The sequence below is a fragment of the Salvelinus sp. IW2-2015 genome, linkage group LG5 (genome assembly GCF_002910315.2).
Source record: "Salvelinus sp. IW2-2015 linkage group LG5, ASM291031v2, whole genome shotgun sequence".
Classification (NCBI taxonomy): Eukaryota; Metazoa; Chordata; class Actinopteri; order Salmoniformes; family Salmonidae; genus Salvelinus; species Salvelinus sp. IW2-2015.
In genome coordinates this window covers 19,079,907-19,098,524 of record NC_036844.1, presented here as the reverse complement: position 1 = coordinate 19,098,524, position 18,618 = coordinate 19,079,907, and the positions used below count along the sequence as shown (strand labels likewise).

At 42.9% G+C, this 18,618-nt stretch overlaps 1 protein-coding gene across 1 annotated transcript in view; it reads right to left on the bottom strand.

The window, feature by feature from the left end:
- LOC111964527 (dynamin-1-like) overlaps nucleotides 1-16,662 on the bottom strand; it is a 93,469-nt gene extending 76,807 nt beyond the window's left edge. Inside the window, 2 exon segments of the mRNA XM_070443597.1 lie at nucleotides 1,102-1,175; nucleotides 15,952-16,662. Of these exon segments, the coding sequence (XP_070299698.1) occupies nucleotides 1,102-1,175; nucleotides 15,952-16,112 (235 nt within the window). The 5' untranslated portion in view covers nucleotides 16,113-16,662.
- Nucleotides 16,663-18,618: the final 1,956 nt, after the last annotated feature.

Below are 18,618 nucleotides of genomic sequence, written 5' to 3'. Positions count from 1 at the left end.
GTAGTCCTACGACACTACTGTTACACCAACAACGCCTCATTTTCCATAACATAGTAGTCCTACGACACTACTGTTACACCAACAACACCTCATTTGGAATGAGATTTTAGGATGGTTCGCTGAAGCTGAATAGTAAAAAAAATGCACCAAATACCAACAGAACCACTAGGCAGGACATACGCTTTGAATGAAACAAAACACAACAAAAGGCTAATACTGGTTTAACACCATCTGCTCTAATACTCTCACAAAACAGCCATTCAAGAATATATAAATGCATATTACCATGAAACTGATTGAGATCAATCAAATGATTGGCATGAAGATGCAGTTTGGACGTTTCACCGGTAAAACGTGAATAATTATCATTCACAATTGAGAGTGATTGTCACGTTCCTGACCTGTTTTCTCTTGTTTTCTATGTGTTTATTGGTCAGGGCGTGAGCGGGGTGGGCATTTCTATGTGTTGTGTTTCTATGTTGGGTTAAAGGGTTGCCTGGTATGGCTCTCAATTAGAGGCAGGTGTTTGGCATTTCCTCTGATTGAGAGTCATATTAAGGTAGGTTGTTCTCAATGTTTGTTTGTGGGTGATTGTCTCCTGTGTCTTTCGTGTCTGTGTATGTGCACCACACGGGACTGTCTTGGCTGTTCGTTCGTTTGATGTAGTCTGTTCCTGTTCGTGAGTTCTGCGTGTAGTTATGTAAGTTCCATGTTCAGGTCTGTCTACGTCGTGTTTGTTATTTTGTAATTTCCAAGTGTTTTCGTATTTCGTCTTCGTGTTTCAATAAATATCATTTATGTCTAATTACCTCGCTGCGTATTGGTCCACCGATCCTTCTCTCCTCTCCTCGTCCGAGGAYGAGGAGGAAGACGACAGCCGTAACAGTGATGATGGCAGACGATGCAATTGGAGGATGCATTTTATGCATATTCAATAATTATAGGCTATTCATTTGGCTATATCTTACGGTACAAACTTTGACTGAGAAAATTATGATGTCATATACAAAAACAATCGCTATCCCTCACCTAAAACAAAATGCACTACACCACTGCTCTGGAGAGGAGGCAGGTGGAAGGGAGGGATGGGGAAGAGTTTACCTGTGGGACAGTTGATCAGCTGGAGGACCAAGGGACGGCGGGTGACGATGCCAGAGCCACGGGGAAGAAAATCTCTGTAACACATGGGAGAGAGAAGTGAGAAAAGAAACGGAAACACCTGGACCCATATTCATTAAGCATCTCAGAGAAGGAGGGCTGATCATGTCAAATACATTTTTACCTCATAGAAAGTGGGACTGCGAAACATATTGAAGCTGAAAATGAACAGACTGTCACTGCAGTTTCTGTAAATGACTGTTGCCTTAAAGTCTGTGCTGCTTTTCAGGAAATACTTTCTATTCCACCTGGCAGTCTTTGTCTGGGATGCAATACAATTAGCTCTTTCTGAGAGTAGCCCACTTAAGAGCCTGTGTGAGGTCTGAGCATGCAGGGACTGATAAGCACTGGGCCAGAAGAGAGAGAGAGAGAGAGAGAGAGAGAGATGAGAGAGATGAGAGAGATGAGAGAGAGAGAGACGGAGAAAGAGAAAGGGTTGGAGAAAGAGAAAAGGTTGGAGAAAGAGAGAGAAACAGAAGATTGCAGAGAGGGAGAAAATTATTGAGAGGGTGAGGAAGGTAGAGAGCAGAGTAAATCATAGAAAAAACAGAGAGAGAGAGAGGGTGCAGAGAGGATGAGAGCGAGCAAGAGAAAGGGAGAGAGAGAAAGAAGGCGCAGGGAGAGAGAGAGCTGTACTGTAGCTCTAGCACAGCTGAGGAGCACTCTCTTTCCTCAGCTCCATTGTCAGGTGGCAATGAATGGAATCAGTGCCTTGCCAGTCAGGCCTGGGCCTTTAATGGATAAATCACTGGATAATCAGCACCATAATTGCAGGCTTTGTTCAAACAAGGGGCAGCTAAAGTAGCCTGAGAGCCCACCCGTATCATGTGACAGTGGTGCTTCTGCAAGCCGAGAACAGGACTCTACATTCTGCACGGTGTTTGCTGAAGAGCAACACTAATCTCATAGACAAAATCTTATTGGGACAAATATCCCCCATAAAACGATTAATTCTCCATGAATTCTCCATTAATTCTCCATGGCATGGAGTGGTAAGAGAGAAGAAACATTTCCTCTTTTTTTTTTTCTTCTGTAGTCTATTTCTGTCCTCCATGACACACTCAATGTAAGCTCTTTAAAAAAGACTGAAAGGCTCTCAGAAGACATTCTCCATACACTAGCATTGTATACTCTATAGACTCCCTCTGAAGCTTTTATCAATGTTTTCAACTATTTCATCTTTCTTTTAATGTGCAGCTCTGGCTCAGAAAAAGAGAGAGAGAGCAAGAGAGAGATATGTGTCTCTTCAACTACCTCAGGAAAAGAGAGAGAGAGAGAGGGAGAGCGAGAGAGAGAAAGAGCGAGAGAGAGAGTGAGAGAGCAAGAGAGAGATATGAGTGTCTTCACCTGCCCCCAGCTATCTGTGAGACTGGTAACATGCAGATGGTATGGTACACAACATGGTCCTATAGTGGCTGTGTGTGTGTGTGTGTGTGTGTGTGTGTGTGTGTGTGTGTGTGTGTGTGTGTGTGTGTGTGTGTGTGTGTGTGTGTGTGTGTGTGTGTGTGTGTGTGTGTGTGTGTGTGTGTGTGTGTGTGTGTGTGTGAGTGAGAACACACTATGTGTGTTTTCTTCTGAAGAATTCTGCCGACACTGCCGTAACAGCAATAGCAGCCATGGTGACATTGTTTGTATATATGCTGTTACATAGTCTGCTGGCCTGACACTAGTCGTAGCTAATTCACTTCCACCTGCGGTTCAACAACCGGGGTCTAGAAGGGACATGCACCCAGATAGAATCTCATACGGTCCTGTAAACCAAGAGCGTGTAGGCTACTACTGTGCTTTTCGCTGCACCAGCAATACCATCTGCTAAATATGTGTATGTGACCAATAACATTTGATTTGATTTGAATAGTAGTAGTGCCTGATCTCTTCATTGCATCACCACCATAGATATTCACTTTACGGTGCTTGCGGGTCAATAGCGACCATGGCTGAATATTGACCGACGATGATATTAGTTAAGTATGCTCAGTGGGTTACTAAATGGACAGCAGTTTATGAGAATATATTCAGTTATGAATTATGATTGGCCAACTAAGAATAGTAGCCCGGCTAGCCAGATAATGTGAATACAATTGTGGATATTACTATAACCAGAGGCATAGTGCTAGCAGTTAGTGAAGACCCATTTGACCGGCGAGGAAGAGATTATGCTAATTGAACTGCAGTCTCGCAACAAATGATTCTATAAGTGTTTATGAACAAATATGTTCCAGCAATTCTCCAAGGCAAACACGCACAAACTTGTGCGCACACATAAACACGCGTATGTACGCATGTACACACACGCACAAGCATGCACACTTATAAACACACACGTGTACACAAACACACGCATGCACGCATGTACACACACACACACAAGCATGCACACTTAAACACACACGTGTACACATAAACACACACATGCCTAACACACACACACATCTAACCTACGTCATTACAATAATTGAATGATATTATCCATTTCAGATCACTACCTGAACATAGAAAAACATAGAAAGCATTGGCAGCACTGTCTCGTCTACAACAGCTCCATTTCCTACTGTGTCAAATCAATTTCCTGTCTACGGTCTCTCTCTGGTTGGGGTGTAAACCTGGCTTTCTCTGCACCTTCCTCTCCTCTAGTAACATCGTGTAGGGGACAGATGGCCCAAACTGCAGGTCCCCTCCTCTCCCCCTTCTCCACTCCGCCTTCCCCAAAAACACCACCATTTGGATTATCCAGATGGGCGGAGCCGGCACCAACCAACCAGACCCTGTCACACACACCACACCAATCCATCTCCATCCCAAACGCTGCTTTGGCTGGGGGGATGGCTCAAGGCAAGGCATGGTTCCTGGGGTATCCACCCCACACGCGCACACGTGCACACATTCATACATATGCTACATACCTGCTGAATGGGCTCAGTCGCACAAATGAGCAAACATGGATGGACGCACACATGCACAAACCATCATGTAGCACTGCTGACAAGCATTCACCACATCAATAGCCTGTTATATGTGATTGCAGGGGAAAACAGAGTGAAGGAGTAGGTGAACAACGTGCCTGACCCCAGCCTGTCCTTCTCCTCCACCCCAGCCTGCCCCTCCCCTCCACCCCAGCCTGCCCCTCTCCTCCACCCCAGCCTGCCCCTCTCCTCCACCCCAGCCCTGGCCCCTCTCCCTCCACCCCAGCCTGCCCTCTCCTCCACCCCAGCCTGCACTCTCCTCCACTCAGCCTGCCCCTCTCCTCCCACCTCCAAGCCTCACCTCTCCTCCACCCCAGCCTGCACCTCTCCTCCACCCCAGCCTGCCCCCTCTCCCCCCAGCCTGTATCTCTCCTCCACCCCAGCGCCCTCTCTCTCCACCCCAGCCTGATCTCTCCTCACCCCAGCTGCACTCTCCTCCACCCCACCTTCTCGGTCACGGTGGGCAGCAGCTCCACCCATCTACCATCCGTCTAATCCCACTGGGAGACTCAACCCCTCCCCTGTCTGGTGATAGCATACAAACGCATCAGCCAGCGCTATCCACTGCAAAGCAAGATCGACTATGAGGCTGAGGAGACAAACATATCCACCCAAAGGAAACGGTATAAACAAACAGATATTCAATTATATATTTGTGTCTCTGCTGTGTATTAAATACACACTACAACACACTTGTACACACAAACACACACACACACACGGTCAATAGACTGTCCAGCACTGACATCCTGCCAGGCATCTGCAGCAGAGCATCATTGACTCACACACACATTTACTGCACAACACACACACACCACCACACCGACACACACACACACACACACACACACACACACACACACACACACACACACACACACACACACACACACACACACACACACACTCCAAACCATGCCTATATGCACGTGAATATACTGTGCCTTGCTTAGTGGAAACCCTGAGAGGGCGTTGTCATTGTCTGACATTCAGCTTCTTAGACAGAGGCTTTGTGAGGAATAACAACAGAACCACGATGAGCTTTACTCCAATAACAGTCAGATCATTTCCTCTCCATTGTTTTCTCCTACACAGTCACTCTGATTGATTCACAATAACATGACATACATTTATCTAAACTGACCTCAACACATATTCAAAACACATGGTCCTGGTGGGACTTGAACCAACAACCTTAGTGTTGCTAACACCATGCTCCAACACACTTAGCCAGCTGGGTGAAAATGATGATAGTGCCATGCAGTGCTTTAAACTACAACACCAGTGGATCTCCTGCCAGGTATGATAATGTATTTGGCCTGGTCTAATAAATAAATAAAACATGTATTTGTCACATTCTTGGTAAACAACAGGTGTAGACTAACAGTGAAATGCTTACTTACAGGCCCTTATCCAACAATGCATCATTTCACTCTTCAGATGTAAATGTACAGACTACAGGCTGTAATCTAATCATGATCAATGGTGTGCAGCAATTACAGTCAAGCTATGAATACGATAACCAGAAAAGGCTATTTCACTATCCCCCAGGCCACAGCCTTAGTGGCTGAGATTGCTTGTTGTGTCGCCATGTACACCTCCAGATTACAGTCATTGTAGTGAAAGGGCCAATCAAATAGCTCGTTCTTGGCCGATGGCGTGCGCCCAGATTAAAGTAAGGGCGGGAGCCAATGAGAGTGCTGGTTGTTGGTGAGCTGTGTGTAGACTCACAGATTAAATGTAATCCCTTTGAGCAGTGTAAAGGCAGCAAACCCAGCTCCACTCTCTCTCTCTCTTTCTTTCCTCTCACTCTTTCCTTAGTCTCTATCCCCCCATCTTCCACTTTCTTGCTTATTTTACCCTCTCTTGCCAGAATCATTTCATAAGCAACAAATAATGATACAACTGCTTCTATCAGTTATCCTAAAAACAATAGTGTGTACAAAGCATAGACAACTATAGGACTAGGCCCACCTTCCACCAATAATAATAGGCCAACATAAATGAAATGAGACTATAAATAAAGTGACATACAGTAATAAATATCTCAAAGGGAAAACAACGATCATCAATAAATCCCCAAAGTAGACTACACTTCCCAGCAGTGCTAGGCAGTGAGTAGTACATTATCTATTCGTGTCAGTCAGGCAGTAAAGGGCTATCTATCTACAGTATATCTTCCTTCGCACAGACTAGAAATAGGATTAGAGAAAGAGAGTCGGGCCATACTACAGCCCATACTGTCCTTCTTATGTTGGGGATACAGATAATCCCTTGCATTTTGCATTCTTCATATTATGTCATATACTGTAATTCCACCCTGCAATAATAGTCTCTCCAATTGGACCAGTAGAGATTCATTTTTTTGCCTTGTCAGCAAATGAGAGGAAGCCTACGCAGCAGAAGATACCATTTTACATATTCTAGTCTAAATGCTGCAAGCACCAGCACTCTAATAAAGGTCTGTTCTCAAATTGGGTTCTCCAGAAGAGAACAGTGCAATCCACTCTGCAGTAAGCACTTCTTTGACCTAGAACAGCTGCATCAGTAGAAATTGGTGGTGATCTGAGAAATAGATATTCATATCTTTCGATTAATAATTTATTTGGAAATCTGATGACGAGGCTCATATTTCTAGAGCAATACTTCACCTTATTTCCATTATTCAGTCATTTATTATCTGGTGATTATAAAAGACAAAGGCTAGAGATCACTTGCTCAGTCATGCTCATCTTAACCTAACCTTAAAATACTTACAAGTTTTGTTGCAAGGTCTTGAATCCCCTAGGTGACAGAGGTCGAACTGATAGTCTATGGCAGTATTCCCTGACTGAGTTGTTATTGTGGGTCTGCTGTACAGATGTAGGATCTTTAATTTGATCGCCCTGTTAAAAGAGAACTTTAAAACTTGTAGTGTGAGGTTCAAAAAAGCTTCTGAAGTTTGTCATTTCCACTTTTACATTTCAGACTTGAAATCCCTACAAAAATGGGCATTAATTATAATCCACATAATAATGTGCATTTCCTGTTGCTGTAGGATTATTTTCCTGCTGTAGCAAACTGGCTCAAATTAAAAACCCTGCATCTGTATTGTGGTATTCCTCTGAAGAGCTCTCCTAGGTCCTGAAAGCAGCCTCAGAGGAAAGTACAGGCTCTGTAAACCAAACAGCCAGCAACCAACCCGTGTTCATCTGATAAGGACATATAAAATAACAGGGACAAATTCAACTAATCATTGCAATAGCAGCTGTCGGAGGCATCGCACCATGATGTTTGTAACTGGTGTCTGTTCCCACCTGTATCTTAGGTTTCAATAGGATTCTTTATATAGGTAAACTATTACCACCAATGGATATAATCATCCAGTAATAGTGGTGGTGGTACTCCCCTATACACTGGTCTGTGATCAGATTTCTCCACCTGTCCTGTTTCTAATTATTAAGGCTAGAAAAGGAAACATGGGCCTGGATCAGTGCCTTAATTGCGACTTCCACCTCCACCCTGTGTATGGGCCACATGTCCCCCAGCTGGCTGTCTCTGTGCCAGGGTCTGTGGGCTAGTGTAGGTCCCTGCCCAGTCAAGGTCTAGTGTTGCTGTGCTAATTAAACATGGGAGGAGATGGAGAGCGAGTGAGAGAGCGAGAGAGAGAGGGGCAGGGGGGTAGAGAAGAGGAGGGGAGGAGGAAGGACAGAGAGATTTCCGACACCTCTCATCTTCTACCCTGATATCAGCCAATGGCTGTAAACAACAAAGGTTCCGGCATGCCAATCAGAGCCCAACAGTAGATGATTGACGGATATGGGGCCCGGTCGCTTCCAGGAAATACACTGGGAGGCCATTTTGTGTCTCACATCAAATGTATTATATTATAGTGTATTACATTTAAAAATATATACATATATATATTATTATTATTATTTATTTATTTATTTATACATTGGCGGGGGGGGGGGGGTAGAACTTGATGCTCCGGTACCCGTTGCAGTCTATAACTTGGGTGGCTGGAGTCTTTGACCTTTTCAGGCCTTCTTCTGACACCGCCTGTATAGAGATCCGGACGGCAGAGAGCTCAGCCCCAGTGATGTACTGGGTCATACGCAATACCCTTTGTAGCGCCTTACGATCGGATGCCAAGCAGTTGCCATACCAAGCAGTGATGCAACCAGTCAAGATGCTCTCAATGGTGTGCACTGTAAACTTTTTGAGATCTAAGGCCCATGCTAAAGTTTTTTTCCCTGAGGGGAAGAGGCATTGTCATGCCCTCTTGATGACGTGTTTGGTGTGTTTGGAGCATGATAGGTCCTTAGTGATGTGGACACCGAGGAACTTGAAGCTCTCAACCCACCACTACAACCCCGTAACAATGGAGGGAACGTGCTTGGCCCTCCGTTCCTGTAGTCCACTATCAGCTTCTTTTCTTGTTGACATTGAAGGAGGTTGTGGGCCTCCTCTCTATAGGCTGTCTCATCGTCGTCGTGATCAGGCCTACCAGTTGTGCCGTCAGCAAACTAAATGATGGTGTTGGAGTCGTGGGCTGCCACGCAGTTGTGGTAACAGGAAGTACAGGGGGACTAAGCACGCACCCCTGAGGGGCCCCCGTGTTGAGGGTCAGTATGGCTGATGTGGTGATCAGGCACAGCATCATTCTGGACTCCAGACATCGTGGTGTCGGATCCAGTACCTGGTGGACTGGGAGGGGTACGGTCCAGAGGAGCGGTGTTGGGTTCCGTGGATGACATTCTAGATCCCAACATCATCCGAGATTTCCACATTCACCGTCCGGACCGGCCCGCTCCTTGCATACAGATAGGGTAGTGTTTGTAATTTACCTCATCAGCATAGCAGGTATTATAGGGTAGTGTCATAATGTTACCTCATCAGCATAACAGGTATTTATAGGGTAGTGTCATAATGTTACCTCATCAGCATAGCAGGTATTTATAGGGTAGTGTCATAATGTTACCTCATCAGCATAGCAGGTATTATAGGGTAGTGTCATAATGTTACCTCATCAGCATAACAGGTATTTATAGGTAGTGTCATAATGTTACCTCATCAGCATAGCAGGTATTTATAGGTAGTGTCATAATGTTACCTCATCGGACATAGCAGGTATTTATAGGGTATGTCATAATGTTACCTCATCAGCCATAGCAGGTATTTATAGGGGTAGTTCATAATTACCTCATCAGCATAGCAGGTATTTATTAGGTATGTCATAATGTTACCTCATCCCACATAAACAGGTATTCTATAGCGGTAGTTGTCATAATGTTACCCACTCCCGCATAGCAGGTATTTATAGGGTAGTGTCATAATGTACCTCCCATCAGACAACAGGATTTATAGGGTGTTCATAATGTTACCTCTCATCAGCATAACAGTATTTATAGGGTAGTGTCAAATGTTACCTCATCAGCATAGCAGGTATTTATAGGGTAGTGTCATAATGTTACCTCATCAGCATAACAGGTATTTATAGGGTAGTGTCATAATGTTACCTCATCAGCATACAGGTTATTTATAGGGTAGTGTCATAATGTTACCTCATCCGCATAGACAGGTATTTATAGGGTAGTGTCATAATGTTACCTCATCAGCATAGCAGGTATTTATAGCGGTAGTGCTAATGTACTCATCAGCATAGCAGGTATTTATGGGTATGTTTCCCATCAGTGTTTACCTCATCCAGCCATATAGTATATTATTAGTGTCCATAATGTTACTCCATCAGCATACAGGTATTTATAGGGTTAGTGTCATAATGTTACCTCCGATCACGCCATAACAAGGTACTTTATACGGTGTAGTTCCATAATCGTACTCATCCAGCCCTATAACCCAGGTATTTATAGGGTAGTGTCATAATGTTACCTCATCAGCATAACAGGTATTTATAGGGTAGTGTCATAATGTTACCTCATAGCGTCACGTCTCTCCTCCTTTACTATTAGCAAGCGTGTGGAATGTCATTCACCTATTCACTTCAGCACACTAAGGCAATTCCAACACGCTTGCTGATGAACCTATGGGCTCACTCGTGCAATAATACGTTTCCTTTCTTTCAACCAATGGACATAAATCTAGGGGAGTATTTACAGTGCCTTGAGAAAGTATTCACACCCCTTGACTTTTTCCACATGTTGTTGTTACAAAGTGGGATTAAAATAGAGTTGTCTTTTTTGTCAAGCCATAAGACTCCTGAACAGGTAATCAAATGGCTACCCGGACTATTTGCATTGTGTGCCCCCCACACCCCCAAAACCCCTCTTTTACGCTGCTGCTACTCTCTGTTTATCATATATGCATAGTCACTTTAACTATACATTCATGTACATACTACCTCAATTGGCCCAACCAACCAGTGCCCCCATACATTGGCTAACCGGGCTATCTGCATTGTGTCCCGCCACCCACCACCCGCCAACCCCTCTTTTATGCTACTGCTACTCTCTGTTTATCATATATGCATAGTCACTTTAACCATATCTACATGTACTTACTACCTCAATCAGCCCGACTAACCGGTGCCTGTATGTAGCCTCACTACTGTATATAGCCTCGCTACTGTATATAGCCTCACTACTGTATATAGCTTCGCTACTGTATATAGCCTCACTACTGTTATTTTTCACTGTCTTTTTTACCGTTGTTTTTATTTCTTTACTTACCTATTGTTCACCTAATACCTTTTTTGCATTGTTGGTTAGAGCCTGTAAGTAACCATTTCACTGTAAGGTCTACACCTGATGTATTCGGCGCACATGACAAATAAACTTTGATTTGAATTGATCTACTCAAAATACTACGTAATGTCAAAGTGGAAGAGAAATTCAAACATTTGTAAAAGAAAAGATGTGAAAAATAAAGCACTAATATACAGTATCTTGAGTATTCAACCCCCTGAGTCAATACATGTTAGAATCACCTTTGGCAGTGATTACAACTGTGAGTCTTTCTGGGTAAGCCTATAAGAGCTTTCCACATCTGGATTGGGAAGAATTTGCCCATTCTTTTAAAAATGATTCTCTGTCAAATTGGTTGTTGATCATTAGTAGAAAACCATTTTCAGGTGTTGCCATAGATTTTCAAGCAGATTTAAGTCAAAACTGTAACTCGGCCACTTCACAGACTTCTTGGTAAGTAACTCCAACGTAGATTTGGCCTTGTGTTTTTGTCACGCCTTGGTCTGTTTCACCTGTCCCTGTGATTGTCTCCACCCCCTCCAGGTGTCGCTTATTTTCCCCAGTGTATTTATCCCTGTGTTTCCTGTCTCTCTGTGCCAGTTTGTCTTGTATGTTTTCCAAGTCAACCAGCGGTTTTCCTGTTCTCCTGCTTTTTGCATTCTCCTTTTTCTAGTCCTCTCAGTTTTGACCCTTGCCTGTTTCTGGACTTTGTACCCGCCTGCCTGACCATTCTGTCTGCCTTGACCACGAGCCTGTCTGCCACTCTGTACCTCCTGGACTCTGATCTGGTTTTTACCTTTTTGCCTGTCCACAACCATTCTCTTGCCTACTCTTTATGGATTAATAAACATTGTTAGACTCCAACCATCTGCCTCCTGTGTCAGCATCTGGGTCTCACCTTGTGTCATGATAGTTTTAGGTTATTGTCCCGCTGAAAGGTGAATTAACCTCCCAGTGTCTGGTCGAAAGCAGACTGAACCAGGTTTTCCTCTAGGATTTTCTCTGTGCTTAGCTCAATTCCATTTCTTTTTTATCCTGAAACTCCCCAGTCCTTAATGATTACAAGCATACTCATAACATGATGCAGCCACCACTATGCTTGAAAATATGTGGAGTAGTACTCAGTAATGCGTTGTATTTGATTTGCCCCAAACATAAGGGAAACTATTCTTTCTATTCAGGACAAAACATGAATTGCTTTGCCACAGGTGTTATAACAACTGTTTGATGAATCGTGTCATTTTACATCTACCTGCAAGTCATCACATCGAGGAAATACTTTGAGGAATGACGAATTCTAAATAGGAAATGTGCCTCTACAGTATATCTCAATGCAATATGAAACTCAGAATTGGGATCAGCAAAATGCTAAGATTGTTGTCATGGCTGTGTAAAGTCAGTTACCAACTCTCATCACTGTTTACATCCTATATTATGTAATTATTGTTATTTTGTACCTCTTATGACAGATGTTAAGTAAAGCGTTTACACACTTTCATAAGACTCTGTGGCCTGAGACACTGCGTCTCCCTCTCACTCTCTCTCTCTCTCTCTCTCTCTTTCTCTCTCTATCCATCTCTCTGCATTTACACACTTTCATGATAACTGTGGCCTGAGTCTCGCTATTTCGCTTTCTCTCTTTGCTTTAATCTCTCAGTGTTTCTACAGTTCCCTGTAAAGCCAATGATGTCACCATGGGGTTAAGGGAGTGAGTGGACTGACAAAACATGGTCAGATGGTCTCCTAGTTCTTTAGGAAACCCCAGTGCCAACAGAATGGTCCTCTGTCCACACGTCCAGACAGGCGGTGTCTCTGTCTGCATCCACACTATGAGCCACCTCCATTCTACACGCTGACAGATTCTATTAAAAGTCAAAAGGATAAACAGCAAGCAGCTTAATGAAGGCCAACAGATTAGAGTAGGGCCAAGGTAGAAAGAGAGAATTCAATTATTGTGAGAGGGAGAGTAGGATTGACAGTGAGAGAGTGTGTAAACACATGTGCATTGTGTATGTACAGTATATATGTATGTATGTATGTATGTATGTATGTATGTATGTATGTATGTATGTATGTATGTATGTATGTATGTATGTTTGTATGTACCGTTCAAAAGTTTGGGGTCACTTAGAAATGTCCTTGTTTTTGAACGAAAAGCTATTTTTTTGTCCATTAAAATAAAATAAAATAGATCAGAAATACAGTGTAGACATTAATGTTGTAAATGACTATTGTAGCTGGAAACGGCTGATTTTTAATGGAATATCTACATAGGCGTACAGAGGCCCATTAGCAGCAAACATCACTCCTGTGTTCCAATGGCACGTTGTGTTAGCTAATCCAAGTTTATCATTTTAAAAGGCTAATTGATCATTAGAAAACCCTTTTGCAATTATGTTAGCACAGTTGAAAACTGTTGTTCTGATTTTAAAGAAGCAATAAAAATGGTCTTCTTTAGACTACTCGAGTATCTGGAGCATCAACATTTGTGGGTTCGATTACAGGCTCAAAATGGCTAGAAACAAAGAACTTTCTTCTGAAACTCGTCAATCTATTCTTGTTCTGAGAAATTAAGGCTATTTCATGCAAGAAATTACCAAGAAACTGAAGATCACGTAAAATGCTGTCCTCAACTCGTAGCTTCATTAAATAGTACCTGCAAAACACCAGTCTCAACGTCAACAGTGAAGAGGCAACTCCGGGATGCTGACCTTCTAGGCAGAGTTGCAAAGAAAAAGACATATCTCAGACTGGCCAATAAAATTTAAAGATTAAGATGGGCAAAAGAACACAGACACTGGACAGAGGAACTCTGCATCTGGACTTGTGAGGCGTCTGTTTCTCAAACTGACACTCTAATGTACTTGTCCTCTTGCTCAGATGTGCACCGGGGCCTCCCACTCCTCTTTCTATTCTGGTTAGAGCCAGTTGCAACTGTTCTGTGAAGGGAGTAGTACACAGCGTTGTACGAGATCTTCAGTTTCTTGGCAATTTCTCGCATGGAATAGCCTTCATTTCTCAGAACAAGAATAGACTGACGAGTTTCAGAAGAAATTCCTTTGTTTCTGGCCATTTTGAGCCTGTATTCGAACCCACGAATTCTGACGCTCCAGATACTCAACTAGTCTAAAGAAGGCCAGTTTTATTGCTTCTTTAATCAGAACAACAGTTTTCAGCTGTGCTAACATAATTGCAAAAGGGTTTTCTAATGATAATTTAGCCTTTTAAAATCATAAACTTGGATTAGCTAACACAACATGCCATGGGAACACAGGAGTGATGGTTGCTGATAATAGGCCTCTGTTCGCCTATGTAGATATTACATTAAAAAATCAGCCGTTTCCAGCTACAATAGTCATTTACAACATTAACAATGTCTACACTCTATTTCTGATCAATTTGATCTTATTTTAATGAACAAAAAATGTGCTTTTCGTTCAAAAACAAGGAAATTTCTAAGTGACCCCAAATTTTTGAACGGTAGTGTATGTATGGGTGTATGGTGTTACGTGTGAGTAAACACAACAAGTTTAGTGGGGTGGTGTGTGTGTGTGTGTGTGTGTGTGGTGTTGTGTGTGTGTGTGTGGTGTGTGTGTGTGTGTGTGTGTGTGTGTGTGTGTGTGTGTGTGTGGTGTGTGTTGTGTGTGTTGTGTGTGTGTGTGTGTGTGTGTGTGTGTGTGTGTGTGGTGTGTGTGTGTGGTGGCGTGAGTAAACAGAAACAGCAGGAAGGGGGTGCGGCAGTAGTGTGTGATTAGGAAGACCCGGGTGACGTCAGTGCAGCTGGTCAGGGAGAGTAGACTGCATGATGGTACATTCTGCTAGTCAGCAGGCAATTCATTGCGTCGAGACTGCAGTATGCATCTTCATAGGCACTTACAGTATAAACCTGTCAGGATGACAATGCTGCTGAGAACACATATAATTAATATTGACCAGGACATCCAACTGTTCCCGTTGACATTACAAAGAAATGTGTAGGCTGTGTGATTTTGTATAGTAAAGCAAAGCATTGTATTGCGAAATTTGCAACAGCCAAGGGAGGCCTGACAATCAGTCAGTCACCTATCGTATCGCCCGGTTCTGAGTGGGTGCAGCAGCCTAGCTAAGCACTAACAGATGGATGGGGAGCCGACATCGAAGGGCTCAAAGCGACTCTCCCTTCCTTCTCCTCTCCATGTATTTTCGCAAGGTCATACTGCAGCATAGCGGGGTTGTGTCCCCGGAGAAATGTGGTTTATCCATCATCAACACCGTGACAGTCGTGACAGGGACTATGACATAATTAATGTTATGTATTCATTCATATCTCACATTAGGTGTACCCTAATCCGTAAATGACTGAAGGTCAGATACACATAATATCTATCCTCTGTGGTCTGTGTTTAGTGTATGAACGACAAAATGGCAACCCTGTCTGAGAAACAACCCCACATTAGGCTTTCTTGTTGGAATTGTGTGTTTACAAGGTGCCTACAAAATATTGGGCAGTGGCCTTCAATGCGCTATGCGACCTGAGCGTAAAGTGGAAGAGCCCACCAGAGGATGGGGGGAAATGCATACCGTATTCAACCCCATTAAACCGGTACATTATGATGTCTTTAATCATAAGAACTGGAAACCTCCAATATGCAATTTGTAATATCAAAGGAAGGGCAAAATGTTGGGGCATTATTTTATATCTACTGTAAAGTTGTACTATGACAAATATTAGAACAGCACCACAGAGGAAATACATAATTGGCCAATAATGATTGCAATTATTATTGTTTAAGCTTAAATACAATAGTTTTATAATAGGGAGCACTAACAACAAAATCCAACGTCCATTTTGGTTTGGTATTCTATTCTGCCAATGCATATAATGCAGCAATAAACACATGAAAGGTTTTATGTAACCAAATAAGCTATTTACGTTCATTATGCGTGAAGAGGAGGGACTGGTGATTCAAGGCAGCAATTTCAGCAACTCATCTTAATTTAATACATTCGATATAATTGTGAGGTTATCCAATGGATCTCAATGGCTGTAAATCAAGGGATGGGGGGTGGGGCTGGGTCTAGATAGGTGTGTAAGAACGATTGCAGCCTAGGAGGCTTTGATCATAGAGGGATGCATTTGCATACAGAAACACAAAACCACTTACTTCCCAACGAAGTTCTCCAACACCGAGCTTTTCCCTGCACTCTGCCCGCCGACCACAGCGATTTGAGGCAGATCCAACTGGGAATTTTGACCGATGGCCGAGAAGGCATCTTGCATTTTATTCACAAGAGGAATAAGGTCTTCCATACCCCGGTTCCCCATGATTGCAAGGGAGTCGGTCGCTCCTTCTTAGTAGAAACAAATGAGGGAAAGCGTTCTCCCTCGGAACCGAGCGCTTGTCCCCCCTTTATCACCCTTCCGTTATGAGGGTGTTTCAACGTTTGGAATCCGACTTCTTTATAAATGTTGCTTGCACCCTCATTGATTACGCTTTCCCGGTGTCCCCTCTACACAGAACGCTTCTCCTCTACAGCTATATTCAACTCTCTACCACGCAGCACCGAGGGATGATCTCTTCTCAGAATACGCTAGGGGATCCTTGCACTGACGCGCATGCACCACTCAGCGGCGATCTACATCGACAGAATTGCGCCCTAGGCTTTGTGTGCTCTGTCTTACCGCTATGCTGTAAGAAATAGAAAATACAGGCTATGTAAACATTGTACTTATAAATAGGCTATATTGATACATATTGATACTTTGCTACATCATAGATTAATTATGCTATGCCCATGCTGATTATGTTTGGTGGGCTTTGCGTGGATGGCAGTGTTGATCTGTCCATGGTGCTGAAATTGTTAAACGACGTCATCTGTTCCTCAGCCTCCTAGGGGAAAGAGGGCGACATACGCTACAGACAGTCACAGTGCGCACACCGAGGAATAATAAGAGGTGCGCATCCCTGTAAAATACCGGGAGCAGGTGCACAGTGTCACCTCCGTTTTACCAGCAAGAATAAGCAATACCTACCAGGAATAAGTGACCTCGGCGATATTCCTTCAAAATAAAAGTCCCACAATAAAGACTTGTCAAAAAATTGTCAAGATTCGTTTAAAAAATGTTGGAAATATTAGCAGACTTTGAATTTTGGGAAAGGAAATAGTCAATAGCCGTAAAAGCACAAATAATATTATAGCACTGACAATATTGTTAACAGCAATAAGAGTAATGATTAAGCCCTACTAGATAGTAATTATGGTAACAACAGTAGGCCTAATTTAAATCACAAAACATTATTTATAATGCTACTATTATGAATAATAATATCTTATAATAATCCACTTTAGAAAACACGTTTATATCCCATTGTTATGTCCCATTGTTCTGTCAATCAGATGTATTCAATATTTGCATATTAAATAGATTCGTTTTATTTACAAAAATACATTTGCCACAATGGGTGCCACAAAGGAGCACTTTCGCAGGTTAAAATAAAACTGAATTGCAGTGCAGCTTGCAAGATATAATACAATTAAATTGTCCATGAGCCAGACCCCCAGATTTAGGCTGTCAGGCTCACTTAGGCCGACAATGTCTCATAGTGATTTTTTTAAAGGTCCATGTCCCTAGAGTTGTAAAATGTGTGATAGCAGTGCATCAATAGTAGCTTTCTGTGTGTCATCACTCTTTCTTTCATCCCTCCATCCCATTCATTGACAAACAATGTCAGTATACAACAAGTTATTGCTCACTTGTACCCTTTAATCATATACCATTGGAAAGCTTAGATTCACAGCAATCCATCAAACACGTTTTCAGGAATGTTCAGGTCAACAGAACTTTGACCTTTTACCTTTAGGGTATGTAATGGACATTTTAAGTTTGTGCTTTTCAAATAACCAATTTCTATGTTCTATGTTTGTGCTTTTCTAATCAAAAGCAAATCAAATGTTAGTTGTCACATACACGTGTTTAGCAGATGTTATTGCGGGTGTAGCGAAATGCTTGTGTTTCTAGCTCTAAAAGTGCAGTCATATCTAAAAAATTCACAACAAGCTACCATTGCTGCACTGCTATCAAACATTTTCCAACTCTAGGGACATAATACTTCAAAAAAATTGGCATGTGACATGGTTGGCCCAAGTGAGCCCGACCGACCCCTCTAGCTCATGGATTAAAAAGAGAAACACATTAACAAGAACATTTCACTTTGAACAACTACCCTATCTACTGTCTGTTATAAACCCTAACTAATGACTGAAGGCTTCAGTGTTACATTGAACATACATATTGCACCGTACACAATTTCCTGTACATTATGTCCCAGTAAATGGGAGCACTTCCACTTCTGTGGCCCTTTAAAGGCGTTTACAGACGGGCCACGGTGAGCGTCAAATGTATCATTGACTTCAATGGGAGTAGGGCGGCGGATGGCAAAACGCAAGCAGTTTTGCAAGTGGCACGGTTCGTGTTGATCGCTACCGTGATAGGCTTCAATGGGAGAAGGGCTGACCACAACCGGGATGGCCGGTGCTATCCGGGTTCCTTGGGACGTCACTACAATAAACCCTAACCTTAATGCCTAGCCTTACCCTAACCTTAAACATTATGCATTTCAACTTCAATGGGGTATGGATGTCCCAAGGATCCCAGATAGTAGGAACCCAATCGAGAATGCTGGTCTCTACACAAGGTAGGCAGATTTTCTCACCGCGTCCATTTACCATGGCCAACCGTTTACCATTGCTGTACGTCAAAAGGGGGGTCGATTCTACTTAGGAGCACTTCTACTTTCCAAATCCACAGATTTACACCCCAAGCAGTGTAG